The sequence below is a fragment of the Anopheles coluzzii genome, chromosome X (genome assembly GCF_943734685.1).
Source record: "Anopheles coluzzii chromosome X, AcolN3, whole genome shotgun sequence".
NCBI lineage: Eukaryota > Metazoa > Arthropoda > Insecta > Diptera > Culicidae > Anopheles > Anopheles coluzzii.
Window position 1 is genome coordinate 549,768 of NC_064669.1, and position 23,098 is coordinate 572,865.

Here is a 23,098-nt window from a genome sequence, read left to right on the forward strand (position 1 = left end):
CGACCAGTGGAGCTTTCTTCCCTTTGATAGCTTTCATTTTCCAACCATATACATATGGTTTTGCACTGAATATGCATTGCTAGAACGTCGTCTTTCGGTCTCATGAAGTTAACTTCCAGTAAAAAATAGTTAAGAAGCTGACCCTAAGTATTGAGAACCGCTGCAATCGCAGTATAGCTAGTGTTTGATAATTGCAACATAAATCATTAACAATACTTGACTGCTTCTGATACATATCAGAAAATCAATAAATTGAGAGAATAATATTAAAAATACTCTTGGTTTAGTAGACATCTTCTTCTTATTTGGCACAACAACCGAAGTCGGCCTGACTTACTGATTACACATAGCAGAATAGTCAGTCCTATGGGGGGCACTAAATAAAGGTAATAGTGTTTTTATTCGTCTTACATGCCTGTAACAGTGGCAAAAAGCCTACATTTCAACTGTGTTCTCGAAATACTGAATGTTTACATGGCACCAAGGTGTGCCCTGTACTGCAATACAATAGAACGTCGATTATCCGGGGACGGATTAACCGGCGGGCGGCTTAACCGTGCGCATAAATCTGACAGCTGTTCATACGTACGGCGAAAGTTTGCAGCGATAGTCAAGTGGGTAACCAGTTTCTTGTGCAGCTCTGTAGTGTCTAGTGGTATTTTCGAAATCCATTTTAATTCATGAACAGTTGTTAAACCTGTTCCTAAAACCTAAACCTAAACCTTAACTATTATCCGTGCAAATCGATTAACCGGCAACCGTCCGGTCCCGAGCTGGCCGGATAAACGGCGCTCCACTGTGTTAAGCTCACTGTCTTATCAACATTTGAATCTTCTTATATCAATAAAAATAATAAAAATATCTATGAATTCCTCAATACCAGGAATTACTAATACAAGGAATGAAAGGATCGAAAAAACCTCTTTGATTCAACTCCAAATTATTTTAGGTACTTTTATAACAATAAAAAAAATCAAATATTTAAAATTAACTCTGATAAGTTAGCGAACCTTAACCACCCAAAACGGTCAAACGAAAATATGTGCGCCGTGTGGACAGCAGCCAGCAGTCGTCCACAATTGGGCTTCTCCTTCTTTTCTTCCTCCTCTCATCTCCGCCAACCTTTGCCAACGCGTTGCTCACAAGACACACACACACACATAGTACGTGTGTGAGTGCGACCGTGCGAGTGCCCGTTCGACCACCAACATACTTGCCAAGTAATCGTCGAAGCGAGTGGACGTACACACGCGGGACGGTGAGTGAGTCGTCTAGAGCCCGTGTGCCGTCGCAGTTTTTTTTTCCTCTGCCATTCAAACCGATCCGTGTTTTGGGCTTCGCTCTAACACACATCCGCAGCCAGTAGCAAGGACAGCGAAGGGGGGAGGAAAGAGTGAGCGAAAACAAAAAAAAAGAGCAACAAACAAGCGTTACAATTTCGACTCGTGCTCTACTAGCCACAGAGCTCGTTTGGGTCCAGTTAGTGGTGCGGCTTTTTCCAGTTCCCAAACTTCACAGTGTTAAGGTGGTGCGGGAAACGTGTTCACGTTTCCATCGGTGTACAAGCGCGACCTCGGCAGTAAGTAATTGTTAATTCACACCACGGCTTCTTCGTTTGTAAATCTGTGTCTGTACTGTGTGTGTGTGTGTGTGTGTTCAGTGAGGACGGTGAAACGAATACACACATCCACGCGGGCACATTAACGCACGCACGGCACGCACAGGAAGCCAATTAAATCTTCAATCAAAAACAATTTCAAACCTTTCAACCACTCGAATGGTGAAGCCCGCGCATCTTGTGTGTATGTGTACGTGTGTGTCTGAATGTGTTTGGTAAAAAGAGGAAAAATTCCCTTTTTATATAAAAGAAAAAGGGAAATGGTTGGGCTCGCCCGGGAGTGTGTCGGTTTTGATGAAAATCGGTTGCTGCTGCCCCGCAATCGCATCTTACCATTTATTGTGCGGGCACCATTACGGAGGGGAAGCGCAAACATTGTCGGTTACGAAGCACAAAGGGGGAGGGAAGGGGGGGGGGGGAGGATGAAAAAAACGATTGCGAAAAATCGTTCAAACCAGCGCCATATTGCAGTGTTAACCGGTGGTAGCGACAGCCAAAAAAATGGCACCGGTTTTTGCGCGTGCACGAGCCATTTGCGCGCGCGCTCGCGCGTGCATGCCTGGTTGTGTGTGTGTGTGTGTGAGAGTTTGGTGTGCAGAAGGAGAAAAAAAATCTCTCCAAGGAAGAAATCTGCACGAAATGCGTGCGAAACGAGAATTAAATCACACACACACACTCACGCACGCACAATCGAAAATCAAACGCGTATGACGTATACGTGCCATGTTCTGCGTTCTATTGTGTGCGTGCGCGTTTTGTTTTATCTTTTACACATTTGTTTAAAGATTAACACACACACACACACACACACACACGTTTATTGATGCATCAGACGAGCGGATTTTTATCTTCTGTTCGCTGTGTGGGTGTGTGCGCCACCCCAGCTGGTTGATAATTAGATGTCACTTGTCTGCACAGCGAGTGAGGCTGTGTGTGTGTGCGCCTTGTGATGAACGATTTAAATACCGCACACTCAGCAGCGTGATTTAATATAGTTTCATCAAAGCGAAGTTGTTCCTGTGTGCCCGTATCCTTTTCAGATGTGTGTGTGTGTTTGTGAGTGTGTTTTTTTTCATTCTTCAATCAATTCGAACAGAAAAGAGACACGCACATGGTCACGGAAAGTGAAACCGAGAACCACTCCAATCAACCCGAAATCTTCACTTGAACACACACAGACACAGACACAGAGAGAGAGAGAGAGAGACAAACACGCATCGAAATAGATGCGTCGAAATAAAAACGAAACCGACACAGAGGAACAGCGCAAAAAGGGAAGATGTGTTAGGCCGTTTTTACACTCAACTACATCAAACATCACGCACACATCAAAGCGTGTGCACCGCAAACAACGACCGGCTTCCACTTGGGGGTTTTTTTTTTTGGTTGTGTTGTGTGTTTGTGTGTCTGAGTTGCGTCGCTTTCGGTGCCTCTTGGAGTGTTGGAGATTCATGAATAATTGCTTTCATAAATCTTTGGAGATTCATGAATCATTGCAACCGAAATTCAGATTCATCGAATCATTTCAAAGATTCATTCAGTTTCATCATTCTGAATCAGATTTACCCAACACTAGTCTCTTGTACGTTGTTCAGCGCGACTCTTCGGCGATCCACTATAAATTGATTGATTCATTGGGATGGTTTTATGAGCACCTTACCAAGGGCTAAGTGATTAAGCGGACAATTTTAGTACGCGCTTTCGCATGAATTACCCTTCTACCACCCACCGGTCGGACGGAGATTTTCCTTTTCTTCTTGGCTCGAAACACTTTTTGCTCATGACGCTTTCTTTTTCGTCTTTGGGCACAACAACCGATGCCGGACAAGGCTTGGCTTGGACTGTGACTTAAAAATGATTTAAATATCGTGACGCTTTGCTACATTTTATTGCAAGACTACAAGGGTGGTATTGTAGAAGTGATACGTCATGTTGAACCCATGACGGCCATGTTATTAAGTCGTACGTAGTTGACGATTGTATCACGTGGGACCGCCCGGATGACTCGACCGCTGTATTAGTGATGAGTAAAGCTGGCAAAAATCCGGAGTCGACTCCGTTCCATTTCCGACAATTTCGGAACCGACTCCGAAAGGTAGGACCGCCCAGCATTAACCGGAGTCCGCCCAGAGTCGTCCGGAGAAGCCTCGAGTCTTCCCGGAGTCGTCCGGAGTCTTCCGAAGTCAGCTGCAGTCGACCTTCGAAACAATGGCATGCATACAAAGTGCACGCGCAAAGCGGAAGACAAAAAAACACAACGAAATGAAAGGCCTGATCACAATCAGGCTCCAAATGACTCCGACTCCAGACGACTTCGACAGACTGCTGACGACTCCGAACGACTCAGACCCTGCTGTCTACGACTCCAGACGAAACCGACTCCGGGCGGAACTGGTGGCTCCCATTTTGACGGAGTCGTAGGTGCGCTCCAGAGAGCACATCACTACTCTGTATTCGATGTAATGTCTGGAATAGCATAGATTGTGTTTTATTGTTCGAATTACTAGTAGAGATATTTTAATTGATCTCGTAATTTTTCAACTAAAACGGAAGAGACAAACATCGGTACAATTTATAAACCCATTCAAATGCATTAACATATATAATATGGTTTGTATGTAATAAGGTTTGTTTGTCTGTTTGTTTTTATACGAGCGATAAAGAACCACCCTGTACTGCGCGTTTTTTCGGCCAATCCCCTCTCTCGCACGGTTTTCGATCGATACCGGTTTCTTCCGGGGTAAAATGGTTGTCCTAATGGCCGGTAGCAGAACGTTAACGGTGTGGGTAGGGAGAAGAAGATCATTAAAAGTGTTTTATGGGCATAGTCGATAGGCTAGTAAAATAGAGAGAGAGAAATAGTTAATATTAAAAAGTGATAAACATACAATGTAACCTTTTTCACTATTTTACTTTTCTTCCGTGCGCGTACGTGCCGTGCATGCATTATCTTTAGGTAAGCAGATAGACACCGAAAAGGATACTCCCCACCGCGGTGCCCGTGTGCGCGTGTGCTCCGCCATCTGTGTGAGTGTGTGTGTGTGTGTGTGGGTGTGCACCGCCAGCTGTCGTCGGCGTTGTTCGCGCGCGCGCCCACTTCCGCCTGTGTGTGCGTTTGTGTTGCTTTCTCTGTGTGTGTGTGGGTGTGTGTGGGGGCAGTTATTCCTTCTGGTCGCGTGTGCGTTTGTTCGATTGTGCCCGTCTCTCTGTGCTATGGTGAAGGGCGTGTGTGTGCGCGCCTACGGGCGTGACGTGTGACGGGCGGGAAGGTGGGAAGGTGAAAGTGTGTGCGTGTGTATGAGTGCATGAGTGTGTGCGGGCGCGAGATTAGTGCAAATGCACCAGTGTTTCTAGGACGGCAAACGTTCCGGCTACAATAAAAATCCTTTTCTTCAAGCAACCGATATACAATTTGCTCAACACGTGCGCACAACAAGCGCGAAAGCAGGCGAAACACCACCACCACCACCACCCACGCCGAGAGAACGAGAGGTGCAGTGAGTGAAAGAAAGCGCGCAACGATATCGAGAACGAGAAGGATAAAGTGCCCTCCAATAGTGCTGCCCTATCAGACGAGTAAGTATGCCTCGATGTGTGTAATACAGGGGAAAGGGGGTGGAGAGGGGGGGGGGGGGCGGTAAAGGTTTGACATATCAGACATGACCAAACCATAATCAACACACAATCCGTGCTGTGTTTGTAAGGCTCTAATTGAACGATGTTTACCGAAGCTTTTAAACACACAACTCAATTCGGTGGCACTTTTTCTCGAACCGTTGTGCAGGAATGTTGAACACGGGTTTAAATTGTTTTTTTTTGTGTGGTGACATTTCCACCCGTTATTCGTGATAAGAGCACAATTCTTCTACCGTATCTAAAAATAGCGGCACACTTTATCGAATCTTTGTGTCGAAGTGTCAAAACCTGCAGTCAATTGTTTGCGCTTCACGACTCACCTATTCTAGCAAGAGTGCTACTGTATAGGGATCAACGCCCTAGTTTTAAACCTAATCTCAAAATAGTATCACGTCACTACTGCGGCGACATTTCACGACTCAACGATTCGAGAAAGGATGCCAACATCTCGAAAATGGATGAAAAAATACCGTCATTGAAGTTTTCAAGCATCAATAAGGTGATTTGTAGGTGATATAGGTTCTGGCTAGATTGTTCAAATCTCCAAGAAAACTGTGTGTCGACAAAGCTTGCCTTGCAATGGTTTCCAAGCCAGTTTCTAATTTGTGTGCAAAGTACAATTTCGTACGATACGATTTTCGTAAATACAAATAACACGATGAAGATCTGATCGAATTATTGTAATAGAACAAGAACATGTGACAACTGTCAAACATTTTTCGACAGTCTCGAAAAGTGCATTGGAAAACTGTGGAAAACGGACTTGGAAAACCCGGTGTAACAGCAATTGCTGCAATTTTGTTTAACCCTACTTTACTTTTTCTCTCCCCCCCCAGATGACGTTCTAACAATAGCCCCGTCATCAATGGTATGACCGATCCGATTCGCTTCTCTCTGGGTGGTAAGTAGATATGAAGTGAGCCTTCGCTTAATGTGTTGCCAGCTACTTACCTCATGTTTTCCGTCCCGTATTGTTGCAGGTGCAGCGGCCATAATGGACCATTTCCATACCGCGCTTGATCCGCGCAAGCAAGAGCTACTGGAGGCACGATTCCTCGGCGCACGGGTAAGCAAGTTGCCTATTAGAAGACGTTTCGCACAGCATGATCGGTGTTCTGGACGGCGTGATTGGGTGGCATGGTTGCTCTGAGCGAAATAATGCTAGCGATAGTCCACCACAAGGGGAGGAGGAGCTCATATACGCAAAACATGCTGAGAAGGCATGCTTTCACCGGTTCGTTGCTTGCTGGTCCCAAGTCACCGAAAGCAAATCGATGCTACTGAAGCGATTTCTTGCCACTAAAAGCTAAACTTTTTATTGCATATTTACCCCCCGGAAAGGGTAAGCTGTAGTACGAGCACGGGGCAGCGAACGGATGTACGAAATGGCCGTTCTGTTGCGTTGGGTGTTGGATTAAGCTGCCGCCAACTGTCTAAAGTACCGCTAATGAACATTTCCAAATTCTTCCCTCAAGATCATGGGTGTGTTTGTGTGTGAGAGAGAGAGAGACAGAAAGAGAGAATGTGGTAGAGAGGAGAATAGGTCAATCTTATCAATCTGTGTACACGCGACACACATTCGCGCAACGCGCTTATCATCCCGCGGGTTTGCCTTCCGCGCGCGCGCGCTCGTTGCTAGCCTCCGCCGAGCGAAATCGAGAATCCGAGCCGCCGTTCGCTGCCAAATTGTGTCGAATCGGACAGTGTCCGTACAGATTAGTGTGGGGTGTCAGGCCGCTTTTCGTTGCTGTTGTTGCTGCTGCTGCTGCTTTTGACGCTGTAGCTCGCGCGATAGGCCCGTGGCCGGTTTATTTTTGTGTGTGTGTGTGCGCGCCGCTTTCGCGGCATCGCCCACGGCAGGAGACTTGGGTGGGTGGGGCGTGAGGCTAAAAATAGTTGCCCAACAACAGCGGATTGTTTCCGCTCCTCCTGTCGGTTGGGTATTTAATGCGTGACGTGATGGATGCAGCGAGAGTTTTGCATCCCTCACCGTTTTTCGATGCGGCCCTGCGCTCACATAGCACACCCACTCGGGCAAATAAAAAAAAAAAAACCGAACGATGATCGGGGTTTATGGTTGTAACATCGCTCTTGCCGATTTAGAAAAAGGTATTGAAAAGTTGATATGAAAAATATTTAAAAAAAATGGTCAAATAGTAGAGAGTTCCAGTTCTCGCTGGTTGCACTGGACAATGTTCATGATGATGATGATGATGATAAGGGGTCAGCTGCCAGTGAAAAAAGTGACGGTTCTTTAGTTTAGCTCTGCAGCAAGTACAGTGCTTTCCAATCTATTTTGTGTATTTAAATGAAATTAATTTAATACAACAACAATCATCGACAACAGCTTTGTACAAACGTATTTCAATTGTACATTATCGGGAGGGCAGGGTGTAACTGCTGCCCTGCCGGTACACCGTTTTCGATCAGTAGTAAACAGTTCTTTTTTAAAGCCTTCAGAAACACTCTTCAACCGTATGCAAACAATTGACGTCCAACGGAAACGTTCGATTCCCGAATCTGAATTGTGCAAACGGTTAGCTATGCAGACTAAACATTAGCTATCTTCATTTTAATTTCATCTTCACCAGCGAATTGCATTTGAACGTCTATCGAGATATGCTTTTGCTCAGTAATTATTTTCCTTAGCAATATTCAACACGATTTTGTTCATGCAATCATTATTGCTGTCGACTTTGAGAACCACTGAGCGCTGCGGGCTGTAACATTGCCAGGAAACGAGTAGCACAGCTCATGTGCAGAATTATGTCGCAAAGCGAAAACAAGAAAACAGCAAGAGGATCAATTGGAGTGGAAAATTCTTCCGCAGCTTTGCGTTTCCGCTTGCCCCGACGTTGTGGGACGCTCGTAAAAAAAGAGTGGGAAAGTGCCAAGCGGTTACCGTACAGTTGGCGGAGCGATTCGCTTCAATGTTCTCCTGTCAATCGTTCTATTAAACATAATTTCTTACAAATGGCACCCACAAAGATCGGACGCAAGTGTGTCCTGCTCATTGTAATTCTACTGCTCGCGGGACCTTCTCTTCTTATCCGTTGGCCGGATCGATACAGCAGCCCCGGTTCGGCCGTTCGTGCAGCAAAGAGCTGTCCCCTTCCCGGCTGCAGGATGTCGCCGGTGCAGCAACGCAGAGAAAAGGGAGCGAAAGCATCCTTTCGGGGCCGCTTCGGGAGTGCTTTTCCTTCGACCTGTATTGGTGGGTTTGGTTACTAGAAGCCCAGGGAGAGTGTGAGAGAGAGAGAGAACGCAACTGCAAGAATCGCGCGCGCGATGTATCGTGAACCTGGGTGGCCCAAACGCTGTGCTGCTGCGTACATCCCGGCATACGCTTAGGTACACGCCCGAGCGCCAGCAGCAATCCCCCCTGGCTGCTGCAGTGGACGCCGAGTTCCTTTCGGAGCGGAGCGCGTTGTGCCTTTTTGGAGATTGTTTTGTTGTGAGTGTGTGGAATCATCGCCTCGTGGGGGCCTCGTGGTGTTGCGCACCGAATGTCATCTTCCTCCTCGTCCTCGTCGACGGCCTGCTGGCTGATGCCGGGCAGTAGCGGTACGACCGGCAGCTCGTCCACCGGCGCCGGGCCGCGCGTCATCCTGCAGACTCCGGTCGTCCCAAGGCCCAGGTGCAACCCTGCCGGAACCGGAAGCCGGGGCCGGCGCGGCGGTGCCACCAGACGACCGCAATGACGGCAGGTAAGCGGCGGTAGAGCTCTCTCTCTCTCTCTCTTTCTATCTCTTCCTCGTTCTCTCTGGTCCACCTGGTGTCGTGTCCTCCACAGGTTTTTCGGGGGTCGAGTGTTTCGCGAGTGGGCTACTGTGCGTGTGTGTGTGTGTGTGTGTGTGTGTCAGAACGTTCGGCGCATGTCTCTTGCAAGTGAGTGCCTTTCTTTAACCACCACCGCCTCACCCACCGTCCTGCCCTGTCTGGGTTTGTGTGGTTGCTTCCGGGTCCGCCTCACCCCCTCCCCATTTTGCTCACCCAAACCTACACACACACACACACACACAGACTGCGAGTTCGAATTTGGCAGCTTCGTTCGGTGCTAACCAGCCGCAACAATCTCCGGTGAGCGAGCCAGCCGAGGCAATGCCGTGACTGAACGGATTTTGGCATTGCCCTCTGCCAAAAATAGTTGCAGCACCGCTCCCCGTGTCACCAGCAGCTCCAAGCAGCGTGTGCGGCCAAGCGCATTGACCTGGCCAGGATGTTTGAGTAAACCGCGCCCGTGCTGTGCGGCGGCGGGTGTGGGGTAGTCCACCTATCATGGGCGCGTTCGCGCCAGGACGGGCGCAAATATATAGATTTATTTATAATGTACTCGTTGGGAGAGACTGCGTCCGAACCGAAAATCCTCCCGAGCGCCATAAGTGAAAGATGAATGAGAGGGGGAGGGGAGTTGTTGTTGGGGATAGTTGGTGGTGGGTGGAGGGAACAGGTTCTCCCGAATAGTGTGCTGCTTATGGGGAATAATGGAACACGATACTCCTATCTTGTGCCGCATTCTCTTATGCATATAAAATAACACACATACACACACACTCACACAGAGACGTACGAAGCAAATATTTGCCTGATGTCGTTTAACGCATGACGTAATAGGAGGTGTCCCATGCGAAAAGACGCTTCAGAAATAATGGCGAATCGATCTTTGTCGTCTTCTCTCACTCTCTCTCTCTCTCTCTCTTGCTCTCTCTGAACAGAGGGGAAGGAGTAAAGGAGCGGGGGAAAATGGCGTTTGTGTAGGCCATGTTATCATTACCGTTTCGTGGTGTGACACAAGGCCCAGAGGAGCGCATACACAAACACACACACACATATCACTACATTGCCGTTTTCCCGCTGACTTGCTTGACTGTTCATGCCAAGGGGAAAGGGGAAGATGAGGGGCACATTTCGAGAGTGCATTCGAGAGGAGAAGATATTAGAAACCAGAGAAAAGGAAAAAAGAAGAAGAAGAAAACAACCGGCAGCAGCAAAAAAGAAAACACGCACCGGTCGGTGTCCCCGAGCGACTTTGGCTCTCACCCACAGAAGCAGTGGCAGAAACCCGCTCGCCCCTCGAAAGGAGCGGGCAAAGTGGTCATGTTTTTTGTGTTCAAATAACTTGTAACGGTTCAATACAGAGACGGGTATGCGATGCAGTGTTTTGTGTGTCGTTCGAGAACGATTTGTAATCGAAAATATTCTGTTTTTCTACTCAAAAAACCCCATTCGTTAAACCACAATGTTTTACCAATTTTTGAGCATGGCAAAGAGAAGGCCCCAATGTAGTCTACATCTTAGACTGCATTGCCTGATGTTGCGGGTCATTTCATGTTCTTTTTTGGGTTCGATGTGTCATCGGTTTGATATCGGGCACTTTTTGCAGCATATTTTGCTGACCATTTAATACTCCAGTCGGCCGGAGTCGTCGGAAATCGGATTCATCCGATGTCGTCCGAAGTCGTTTGGAATCGTTCGGAGTCGTTTGGAGTCGTCTGGAGTCGTCTGGAGTTGGCCTGAGTCGCCCAGAGTCGTCCAGAGTCGTCCAGAGTCGTCCGGAGTCGGCCATAGTCGTCCGGAGTCGTCGGCAATCGGATTCATCTGATGTCGTTCGAAGTCGTTCGGAATCGTTCGGTGTCGTCCGGAATTGCTTGGAGTCGGAGTCGTCTGGAGTCGGAGTCGTCCGGAGTCGGCCTGAGTCGTCCGGAGTCGTCCAGAGTCGTCTGGAGTCGTCGGAAATCGGATTCATCCGATGTCGTCCGAAGTCGTTTGGAATCGTTCGTAGTCGTTTGGAGTCGTCTGGAGTCGTCTGGAGTTGGCCTGAGTCGCCCAGAGTCGTCCAGAGTCGTCCAGAGTCGTCCGGAGTCGGCCATAGTCGTCCGGAGTCGTTGGAAATCGGATTCATCCGAAGTCGTCTGAAGTCGTCCAGAATCGGTTGGAGTCAGTGTCGCTCGAAATTGCTTGGAATAGGAGTCGTCTGGAGTCGGCCGGAGTCGTCGGCAATCGGATTCATCTGATGTCGTTCGAAGTCGTTCGGAATCGTTCGGTGTCGTCCGGAATTGCTTGGAGTCGGAGTCGTCTGGAGTCGGAGTCGTCTGGAGTCGGAGTCGTCTGGAGTCGACCTGAGTCGTCCGGAGTCGTCCAGAGTCGTCTGGAGTCGTCGGAAATCGGATTCATCCGATGTCGTCCGAAGTCGTTTGGAATCGTTCGGAGTCGTCTGGAGTCGTCTGGAGTCGTCTGGAGTTGGCCTGAGTCGCCCAGAGTCGTCTGGAGTCGTCCAGAGTCGTCTGCAGTCGTCCAGAGTCGTCCGGAGTCGTTGGAAATCGGATTCATCCGAAGTCGTCTGAAGTCGTCCGGAATCGGTTGGAGTCAGTGTCGCTCGGAATTGCTTGGAATAGGAGTCGTCTGGAGTCGGCCTGAGTCGTCCAGAGGCGTCCATAGTCGTCCGTAGTCGTTGGAAATCTAATTCATCCGAAGTCGTCTGAAGTCGTTCGGAATCGTTCGGAGTCCTCCGAAATCGGTTGGAGCCGGAGTCGGTTTGGAGTAGGCCGAAGTCGGTTTTCAGAACAAAGGCCAGAACCAACGAAATGAAAGGCCTGATCACAAGCATATTGCATCTGTTGGCTCCGCTCCTTTTGGCTCCATACCAACTCCAATTCCGGTCGTCTACGATCGACTCTGGACGACTCAGAATGATGGCGTCACCGGATGACTCCAGACGACTCCAGACGATTCCGAACACAGATTTTTGTCGTGTTTTCACTGCTAAGTGTAGTTCTCATCTTGCGTTTGTTCATTTTTTTCTGAAATCTATTAAAGGGAAAACAACTGAAACCGGTTTTTCAATTTTTATTAATATTAGACTCATTCCAATTATTTTTTTCTTAGATTTTTTAGTTGCACTGTTATTGCTCAATCTGGTATCGAAAGAAGTTCGCTGTCAAATGTTAAGTGTCACAGTGAGCTACAAACCAACCACATTGACAGGGCCATTTTGTTGCCCCCTGTTAGCCTGTGCAGAGCTGGTTGATTGCGAGTTCTTCGAGCGAGAGCGGTGTACGGCTGCACGGGCTTTTGAATTTTACGTACACACAAACGTACACTTCTATCAACAGAAGTGCACATCGATTTTTCGCCCCGTTTATTTCCTGCCGCTGCTGCTGTTGTTGTTGTTGTTGTTGCTGTTGGTTTGTTTAAAACGGCGCGCAACATTCCCTTTTTTTCCTGCTTCCTTTTACCACGAGCACACCCAGCGCACCACGTTGGAGAAGGGGTGGATGGAAGAGAAGGCTGGACTTGGAAGCAGCTCAAAATGAAGAACAGCGCACACAGATTGGAAGCGAGAGGAGACCGCACGATGAGCATATTTATTCCCAAATGCGTGTGTGTGTGTGTGTGTGTGTTTTTCGCCCTTTTCCTTTTCCTTGGTCCCGTTGCGCTTCCACCTTGCGACTCGCTGCGGACGGTGGTTTTGCTCTTGTGCATGGGCCACGGATCCGCCTGTGATATGGAACATAATATCGAAATGATTTCTCTCTCGCTCCCCCGGTCCCCTGTGTTGTGTATGTGAGTGTGTGTGTGTGTGTGTGTGCGTGTGGTGCCGCGCACGGAGGGGCTTTGGCTTTCCTTTTCTATACCATTTTCTCTCGTTCTTCGTTTTGCATCTGTACCCTCTTGGTGCGTGTCTGCGTGTGTCTGTGTGTGTGTGTGTGCGCGTTCAAGAACATACCGATAGGCATACAGACGGTGGCAGACAGCCGGCGCACACGAAGAACGAAGAACGGCAGCGCACGCGAGGCACACAAACAGCAGCAGGAACAGCACAGGGGGGGGGGGGGGGAATGGAAGCGGAAAAAACCCCTCCCCGCGCTTGCCCGCGCGCGACAACCTAACAACACTCACTTGCCCCGGTCGCAATGGGGTGCAAAAGTGTGGCAACACTGTAAAATCGATGACGTCTCGCTTTATCTCGACCATCTCGGAGTAGTGGGCTTTCGGTCGGAAATGTTCCCGTCGCACTGAACTGCACTGAATTAATACGGCTGGGTTTTGGCGGTTGCTGCTTACACGCTTCCGCGGGAGTGATTGGGACACACGGAAGCTTAACCCTACCGTCGAGCGGACCGAGCGAAGTATTATCCTGTGCTGTTCGCTTTGTTCCGCCGGGGTTTTGCACGCTCTCCCCCCGGGAATTTCGGCGACGTAGCCATGTGGTGTGGCGGCAGTGAATTTGCTGGAGCTGGGCTATTGTCGAGCCCGCCGAATAGCCCTGCTCATCAACCATGCTCTCGCGAGCCGAATTTAACAACGGAGTGAGCGTGCGTTAGAAAGAGAGAGAGAGAGGCGTGCAAGAAGTAACGAAACGCACTACTGCACAACTGGTTCGTCTTTTAATACGGGGTTTTTATTATGCCGCTTGGGCTGGTCCAATAGAGTAGCTGGCAGGCGCTATGTGTGTGGCGTACGCTGCGCTCTCCTCGACCTTGGTTCAACTCTTGATTCAGCAACACCACAACTGAGCAGAAACGATGCCCGCACGTGTGTCGTAAATTGGCTTTGATGCTTGTGTGTGCGCATCGCTGTGTATATGGAACCTGATTATCATCTATATTACCACTCGATTATGGTCATATCAATATGTCATCAGAGAGAGGAGGAAGGCGAAGGCGCTTTATAGAATCAGAATTCTGCTGCTGCTACTGTCGGGCATAGCCTTGACCTGACCACGACAATGTCTTGTCTGTCAATAGAGAGAGAGAGAGATAGATGGGTGGAAAAGAAGAAGCGCAAAAAACATCTTTTTTTAATCGTCCGCTAAAAATGGTGTGTCCCCATAATACTTTGTCACCATTTGCAGACGTTGCGCTACCGCCTAAGCTGGGCATTTTGATTCCAGCTTCTCTGGCGCAAATCGGAACGCGGCCAATCGGCCCGAGAGCTAATGCCGGGTAAAATACCGCTCGCTTCCCTTATCCCAGCAATGTATTGGACGATTTCTGGTGACACCGGACGCACCAGAGTGCGCGAGACGGCGCGAGAGAAAAAGAAGGTGCCATTAAAACTGGTTATTGAAATCATCCCGCGATCATGTAACCCCGTTCCGCCAGAAGGAGGAAGTTAAATCGATAACTGGTATGCTGGCTGCGGTCGAGACAAGGTGTGTGTGTGTGTGTGTTGTGTGCGCAGCACATCCCGGCTCTTCGACTACGAAGGTCACGTGTGGGGTTGTGACGGCGCAGAAGAGTGGTGCTGCTGGAAAGAGAGTAAGAGAGAGAGAGAGAGAGAGAGAGAGAGAGAGAGAGAGAGAGAGAGAGAGAGAGAGAGAGAGAGAGAGAAAAGTATGCATGTTGGTGTTGTCCAGTTGCTGAACTGTCCGTGTTTGGGAAATTGTCCAAGTCTGTGGCCGACCGTCTATGTGGGTGACGTTGGAGGTGCCTTGCGTCACCTTCGGCGTGTGTGGTGGTGGTGGTTGCGTACAAAGTTGCCCGGTCTGAGCTGGCTGTGAGTGTCTCGACTCGGTTGGAATGCGCTCTCCGGCTGGAACTCTTCGTCTGGGTTGATTAGTGTACTGTCGGTCAGCGCATCGGTACAGTGCCGATGCCTCGTACCTGTATAACCCTTTTAAGGAAGGTGCTCTCGGTCTGATGTTCTTTTTGAGATTCCAGCACAAACCGACGTGGCGTTATCCATCAAGCCAGAACTTTGAATTGCGATCTAATTCTTCGCCACGCACTGGTGTAAGATCTACACAATATTTATCGTTCGATTCGTTGCACTTTCGCTGAACCGATCAGTACAAACAAGGCCGCAGTTGCAAGTCACTGCACGAGCCCCTGTGTATGGGAACTTGGGGCAAGACGGGCATGCTCGGGATTGTTGTGATTTGTTCTATGTTTCTGCAGACACCCCAGTTAAAGCCCAGAATGGACCGTCCCCCCGTAACAAGGATTGACTATCCGGCTACGTGGTAATGAATCAAGTCTCGAAAGCCTAAGACATTACGCCAAATAGAAGAAGAAGAAGAAGAAGAGGTTGTAGCGTGTGGACGGAGCTACTACTCGCTTGAGTGTCATTCCAACAAGAGAGTTCTATTTTCGTTTCATTCTACACCTATAAACTATTCTAATCCTCAATTTATAGTCTTGCCCTAGCTACAAACTTAAGACCTTAACATGGTCTGTGATGATATAAAAACTACTGATTTATAGATAAAAATAGTAGCAATACAAGTCAATATTAGTACACATAGTATAATTGGTACCTTAGAGCCATCGTGACTGACTGTAATGAGTCATGTAGAAGAGTGATATCTTACAAACTGAATTCTTTAGAACCTTTCAAACATTCTGCTTAGTATGAAGACGAACAAATGAATAACTGCTTATTAGAAGGAGGGTGCGCATGGTGCCCCTTGTTCCCGTACTTCTCTCTCTCTCTCTCTCTCTCTCTCTCTCTCTCTCTCTCTCTCTCTGTGTCTATCTCTGGCCACCCTTTCGGTGTGTGTGAGATCGGCGTTCCAAGCGCGTCGGACGTGAGTGGCGCCTGGCGTGATCCAAAACTTATTGGTGTGTTTTCATTCAATCTTCTCCCCCCGCGCGCGCTCTGACTATGTGTGTGTGTGTGTGCCCGTACAGGGTGGCACTCACCGTCTCGGACTCGATTATGAAACGGTTGCGTCTGCCATTCGGGCGTGCTGTGCAGAGCTTGGAGAGTTGGTGGGCGAGGAAGAGTGGGCCTGGCAAACGGTCAACAAGACGCCGGAATGCCTACGCGTCCTCCCCGACTCCTCCTCTTCCTTTCTCCTGCCCCTTCCGCCTATCGCGTAGTGTCATTCTCAGCACGCGCATCCCCCTTCGCCCGGCATGTGCGTCTCCTGTTCCCACTGCCCCCCCTCGCTTGAGGTGTCCATGCGCGAGTTTTTTTTGGTTGTTGTTGCTGCTGCTGCTGCTGCTGTGTTTTGTGGGCTCACTTACCACCACTAGCGCTGTATTTGCCCCCTCCTTCCCCTACAGCAAACGGGGAGATCGGTGGTGGTGTAGTGCCGCATCCCAAACCCAGTGGGGCACATCATCTCCTCCCCTTGACCTGCCCTTTACTGGCTGGTTTTGTTTTAAACAATCGCCTCGTGTTGGTGTGTGTGTGTGTGCGTGTGCGCGTACGAGTTTACTGTTTTCGGTCTCTTCGCCAGCGCTTCGCCGCCGCCCTGTGTCAGGGTGTGTATTTTTGCATCGGCCGGGTGGTGCTTTCAAGCGAGCCCAGGGGAAGCAGCGAGACGGCGTGACACGGAGCTGCGCAGCGCGCCCCCAATTAACCCTTGCAGGGACACCGGGTAAGGTTGGTTGGTTGGCCGGCATCGCACCAACACTGCTGCAATCGGTTGCTGTTGCTGGTTAGGAGTGACCAAGTTGGCGTTTGGATTTATGTGACACGCGCCGATCCACAGCGTCGGGGGTTGAATCGGGCTTTTTGTGTAGATTAGACTGACGTAAGAATCGGTGAATCCGGTTCGAAGGACCAGAATTTTTTTTTTATTAAAATCTGCCGTTGTACTAAGCATATTGCTTTGCTCTAGCTGGCGGAACACAATCTTGAATCGTTAAACGGGGATAAACATTTCAGGGTAGTATTCAAGGGTTAATTCTCGTTCGATTTAGTTATTTGATACGCTGGCGACTCTGGCGGAGGTCCGGTTGTCCAGTCCGATTTGTGATCTTTCGCTCTCTCTCTCACCCCTCCTCTCACTTCCTCTCTCTCTCTCCGTCTTTCTCTCTTTCAATGTCTCTCTGTTTAGCGTTTAGTTACACTGCCCAACACGGTACCTGTTTTCCGGCCTTAATCTCACCACCCTCTCTCCAACCCATCACGGGGTGGTGTGGCATTGAAGAAACGCACACTAACTTCTACTAGTCGTTGTGTCTACGTGTGTGTGTGTGTGTGTGTGTGTTTTTTTTTTTTTATTGCTCCTTCCTTCCTTTGCATTACTCACTCGCGCTTGGCTAATGATCGATTTGTACCCATCTTTGCCGACCACCCGTCACTCCCTCCCATCCACCCAACCACCCCACTTCGGTCTGGGTAGGTCACCCAAAACGCAACGCCACCTCTCACGCACCGCTTCCCGTGTTTTGCTCTTTGCCTCTTTATCGCTCTCTCGCTGTGTCCCTGCCTTCCCTCGCCTCTATCGCCATTCAATTAGTGCTGGAATCGGTTGTGCGCCTACTTGCGTGCTATGTTGCTGCCCGCGCACTGTTGGCGGGGAGCGGTGTGTATGTGTGTGTGTAGATCGTGTACAACAACAACACGCACACACACAGAGGCAGCACAAAAAATAGAAATAAATTAGTGAAGCGCGACTCCATCAACAACGAACAGTCCGTGGGAGGTGGGGGAGGGGGAAGGGTCGCCGAGAGCTTCAATCAACCCGGGTAGAAGGCCAACGGCGATTGGACATTTTCGCCAAGTGCAGTAAAACCGTTTTGTTTGTATGTTTTTGCAAAATTTCACCGTAACAGCACTCTGCATTCGGAACAGCTAACGCTGCTGATTCACGCCGATTCACGGGGTGGCATGGGGGGTATGGAGGATCTAGATGGGTGCTTCTTCGGCTTTGCAACGATGTTTGCAAAACACAGCGGGCGTGTGTGTGTGTGTGTGTTTTTTTTTATTTGCGCGCAACAACTTCATGGAGAATATATAGTAAATGGGGCAGGCGGTTGTTGCTGGTTGCCCGAGCACCATCACCGTGCCATCCCTTTTGCCCTCGAGGAGGTGAGAGGGGGAGGGTAGAATGGGGGGGGAGAGAAAAAGATGAAGAAGCGGCCAGACGTCTTTTCAAATCAGTGGCGCTATTTTTAGCCATCCGCGCTCTCAAACTCATTAAAGCGGACGGATTCAGCTGTGTGCGCGATGCCTGCCACTTGAATCATGCAAAGAAACGGGGGAAAAAGTGGTGAAGGGACCGTAGTGTGAGGGTACGGATCGGTCGGGAGAGCTACTGCAAGAAGTCGATCGGCAGGAAACCGCAACGAATTGCCCCACACACACAAAACCACATTCTCTTCAAGGGCGATCAACGGCGGGACCGAAGCATGTGCCCAACCCCAACCCCGGCCAAGCCTATCGTCTGTCCGCAGCCAGTGCGTGTGTGAGCATGTGGTGTATTTTTAACAACCCACAGTGGCAACGACCACACGACGAGACAACGACGCATTATGATCATGGTGGCAATGTGCGGCGATGACGAGATCATCATGCGTTTTGGGTTAATCTCCGTCTTACGGCCTGCCGTTGCGCTCACTCGATACTAAGACACTGCCCAGCTTCTGGAAGGGAGCCCGGGGTTAAGATGACGTGATGCACGCTTCACAAAGCAACACACACATCTCGTTCCTGGAGAGGAGACAAGGTCCTCCCGCTCGTGGAGAAGGTAGAACAAGGGGCAACACAGGAAAAAAAACCCCCAAGAATGACTTCACCCCCAGGGGCACACGCGCGCGACCAATAATTGCAATCGTTCTTTTTTTTTCGCAGTTGTTGTAGTGGCACCGTCCGCAATTAGCATGCAGCAAGGTTATGTTGACGGGCGACAATAGACGACTTGCACTGGGCGCTCCAAAGCGCACAGCCTGAATTCGTTCCGCGGCAGTTCAGTTTTATTGTTTTATTGCATAGGTTCTGGGGCTGATCGGTGCCTTTTCGAGACCTTGACAAGCTGTGGGATGACCGAATGCCTTCGGAATTCGGGCGACTGGGAGCGTGCGGTTCTCCATGGTGTTGCAGCTTTACGACTTCCGCGTTATCAGCCAAGTCGGAACTGCGAAAAGATGCTCCAACAGAAGTTGGTTCTCCTGGAATGTCGATTGGTGGCAGCCCTGGATAAGAACTTCGGCTTCTCGATCGATTTCATTGATCCTGTTGCTGTTTTAGGACTGGGAGCTCTGCTAGAAGCTACTCTGGTTTGTTCTCTATTAGCGTAGGCTTGGAATTGGAGAGAGTGCTGAAACTCTAAACCAGTGCTCCTTTACGTCCCATGTTGTCAGCTTTTGGGAATTGAGTCGTCACAGAATGTGTGGAATATCTCCCAGGTTTTCTTCATTGCTGGGATGCATCCTTAGTGCTTCTTTCATCTGGTAGATCACCACATTCCTGCAAGATCTTCACCCGTACTCCTCATCCTACATTCATTGCTCAATTGTCTTTAGATACTCTCTGCCCTTTTTGTCGTATTTCGTCACCAAACTGCCTCTTCTGCTGAATCATTTCTTCACAACTGCACTCAACCCATGTTCTTGATCAAGGCGCTCCAATTATCAAATTTTTATTGACAGACGCATTTCAACCACAACTCTCCTTGAAAAAAAAAAAAAAAATGGCACATTCTCGGGAACGTTTCAAGTGCTCAACTGTAGGAGCTCTAGAGCAAATTAATTTTAATGACGAATCAACGTTCTTGGCGTTTGATTGCAGTCTTCGCCTCTAATGGATTTTTGTTTTCTTCTCGTAGGCAACAATCTTAACCCTACAATTCACTTTCACTGTCGGTTATCTCGGCACCTTCGGTAGCTCTGTTGGAGCATTCAGTTAGTGAACTTGAAGAAGACAAAAAGAGTTCCTGCAATTCTTTCCACTGTATAATGAAGATTGCATGCCACTGGCATTATCATGCCGAGATTATTGTATTTCCCATTGCTCATCCTCAAGTCAAAGGTCGTGCGTGTGTGTGTGTGTGTGTCGAGTTGCCATTTGCCATGGCTATTGCCCGCCAGTAAAGAATCAATTCCACAGCAAAGATAAGGTTAATTTTGAGTTGCTGTGTCCGGCGCGTGGATGATGCATGATGGACTCTCGGAACTTGACTTTATTAACATGTTTGAGGGTCAGGAAAATGTGTGGACATAGCATTGCTCAACCCAATCACAAATCTGAGACCACCAAACATAGATCTATTGGTAGCTGTTGTGTAGGTGTGGGAAAAAAAGAACACCCGAACACCAGAACACTCTATCCCACCAAAACACGGTCTGCTTGTTGACTGCACAGCTGCAGCATTTGGAAATAGGTTTCAAAAATATGCTCGTGCTGCTTTTCCAAAGCGAGAGAGGGTACTGTGGTCTGATTTACTTCTTGAAGTGTGGCGTAGAAAATGGAAGAAACAGAAGAACAAGATGGAACATAAAATCAATACCCGTTAGAACTGGATAAAGCATCAAGAAGAGGGGTGGGTGGGGGCTAGTGAAGGAAGTTGTCCAATGCAAACACACCGGAGAGAGAGAGAGAGAGAGAAGGAGAGAGAGTAAGAGAGATGGAAAGGCGTACGGTTCTAGGTGCGCGTTGGGCAATGACGGGTTTTCCGGGTTTTGCTTTTCCTTCAAGTTGCTTGTTAATTTTTCTCTTTTCTTTTTTTTCACCCGCCCACTGTCGGTGTGTGTGTGTGTGTGCTACAGGGCAACAGAACAAGGGGGGAGGGGTTGAAATGTAAGAACTCGGAATGAGATGGTAATGACCCGGGGCGGAGAGACCGTGTACCGCGCTGCTTTCTACGTACTTTTCATTCCATCTTTCCATCCTTCCCTAGACTTTTCGTTTGCAAAAAAAAAAAAAAAAATGGCAGCGCGACACGGTGTACATGGTGCATCGATTTTTGTCATCGTTGCTGCTAGCAAGCAGTTGTGGGAGACACAAGAAAGTGTAATCTGCTTCGGTGTCACTACACAGCTTTTCGCGCGGCTTTGCACCGTTTCTAGTGTGGCTGGCGGTGCTGTTCGTTAGATGAGATCGCCTCATCTTAGACACTCGATGGACGCCCGGCCCCACCCATCCACCACGTTGGTGTTTGGAAGGGGGGGGGGGGGGAGAGAGGGGGGAAATATCCTCCCTCGGGCGCAAGAAACAATCGATATTCTCTACACTCTTTTGCCTTTTGCCGCTTGCCGGCCCAGGGTGGGGTTTAAGCAAAGCAGTGCGTCCATTTTTCCTTACCTGCCCGCAATGTCTTGCTGGCTTTGTGTGGTGGGGGTCTGTGTGTTTTTGGGGTTGTATTGGTGTGCTTTTATTACGTTTTGTTTTCCGTTGCTGATGTGCGTGGAAAGCGATTAGCTATTTTTGGCTAGTGCCTTTTCGCGTTTGCTTCCTGTGGATTATATTTTATATTTTATGTGTAATTTAAAGATGGTGGAAACGTTTTTTTTTATCCTCGTTTATGACATAATCGAGCACAGGAAGCTTTCCATTTAATATCTTATAAAGTACAACCAGCTGGGAAACGGGAAAGTTACCCTGCGATAAGCCAAGCGAGAACCCTGCAATGACCGGGTAAGACCGGTAATGGTGTGTCCCATTTGGGATATCGAAAGCCATTCCCAGCGTGATTGTGCTGTTTTCGCAACTACAATTTGCGATCATAAGATTGGAAATCATCATATCCGCTTGCGGTTCTCGCATACCGTGGAGCCGCTCTTGAAGAGTGGTGGCCCTTTGTTTTTTGTTCTTTTGCCCCATCTGTTGCCTCCGGTGAGAGAGATGGTCCGCCCAGTCCTTCCTCCTCGCCTTCTCCGCTTCACCATCGCCGCGATGCTCTGACGGAGTTCCGGGTGGGTGGGAACCACCCAACCACCAAGGGAAGGAGAAGGAAAAGAATACAACACGCAAAGAAAACGTATTGGCGGGGTTTCGATTTTCTCACATCACAACCAGCGTGTGTCTGGAGCAGAGCGAGAAAGCAGAGAACCACCCACGTTGGGCTGGAAAAGTCACTCGTGAGCGCCGACAACCCCCTTAGCTACCTCCCTGGTTGCTCTTGTGGTGCTTGTCTGGGTGTGAATGGAGGCGCCTGGTTTTTCGTGTTCATTTTTTCCAATTTCCTCCCCGCACGGGGGTGCAGCTGATGGTCAGCGGTGGGGCGGGTAGAAATGATACGTAACTGTGACACAAACACATACACACACATAGACACACATTTCTCTCCCCTTCCCAGAGTCACTCAGACGGTAGAAAAGGGATGGCGAGTGCGGATCTCTCTTGGAGCTGGAGTTTTCTCACCCCCCTTCCCCCGGGGTGCGGTGAATAGCCTTGGCCTTCGCTCCAAATTTGCCCCCTTCCCTTTGCTTCACTTTTCGTTGCGTGTGTGTGTGTGTGTGGGTGTCGCTTTCCTTTCTCGGACGCTCTCTTTCGGCCTGACGGCTCTCACGGAAAAGTGGCCCATTTTCTTGCACCAGTAACGAGTTGGGTGGGGAGCGAGTGGGGATGGAGTTGCAGGGGGGGGGGGGGGGAGGAAGGGTTGGCAGGGAATTATGTTAACCTCTACAGACAGCCTTGGGAAAAATGGTGTTTCCTTTTTTTTGTAGTGAGAGGAACGCGCGGAAAACGGAATAAAAGTTGCGGTCTGTGCCACGACTTTGTCGCTCTCTCTTTCTCTCTCTCTCGCTCTCTCTCTTTCTCTCGCACTCTCTATCTCTCTTTTTCTTTATCTGGTTTGCTTCCTTTTCTTTCTATGTGTTTCTTTCTCACTGTATCTATTATTTTCATGCTGGTTTTTCTGTTTTCTGGTGCTCCTGTTAGGGTTTTTTTTTTAAATTTTATTCATACTTCACACTTCCAGTGTTTTTCTTCATTCTCTTAAACTGTATTGGTTAAATTTGTGCAGGGCCCCGCGTACTAGTACAGGTGGCCATAGTTACTAGGCTTGGTCGAACCATTTTCATTGGTAGTGATAAAAAAAACGATTAAAGCAACGTTCCGAGCTTGCCGAACTCACAAGGAAAGGGAATTGTGATTACAATGTTGACCATATTAGACCTTCTCTCGGCTTATTTGTGTTTCTTTGCTCTCAGTTTTTGCCCCCGCAATCTT

General features: G+C 48.9%; 1 protein-coding gene across 4 annotated transcripts in view; it reads left to right on the plus strand.

Moving 5' to 3' along the window:
• The first annotated feature begins 1,191 nt into the window (after positions 1-1,191).
• LOC120953931 (serine/threonine-protein kinase tousled-like 1) overlaps positions 1,192-23,098 on the plus strand; it is a 68,670-nt gene continuing 46,763 nt past the window's right edge. The window contains exons 1-5 of one of the 4 annotated variants that reach the window (XM_049608152.1): positions 1,195-1,579; positions 4,575-4,645; positions 5,016-5,194; positions 6,091-6,155; positions 6,235-6,320. In XM_049608152.1, the coding sequence (XP_049464109.1) occupies positions 6,125-6,155; positions 6,235-6,320 (117 nt within the window). In that variant the 5' untranslated portion in view covers positions 1,195-1,579; positions 4,575-4,645; positions 5,016-5,194; positions 6,091-6,124. Of the gene's footprint in view, positions 1,580-4,574; positions 5,195-6,090; positions 6,156-6,234; positions 6,321-8,464; positions 8,962-23,098 lie in introns of those variants that run through there. The other 3 variants (XM_040374394.2, XM_040374403.2, XM_049608162.1) reach the window with 3 other exon arrangements.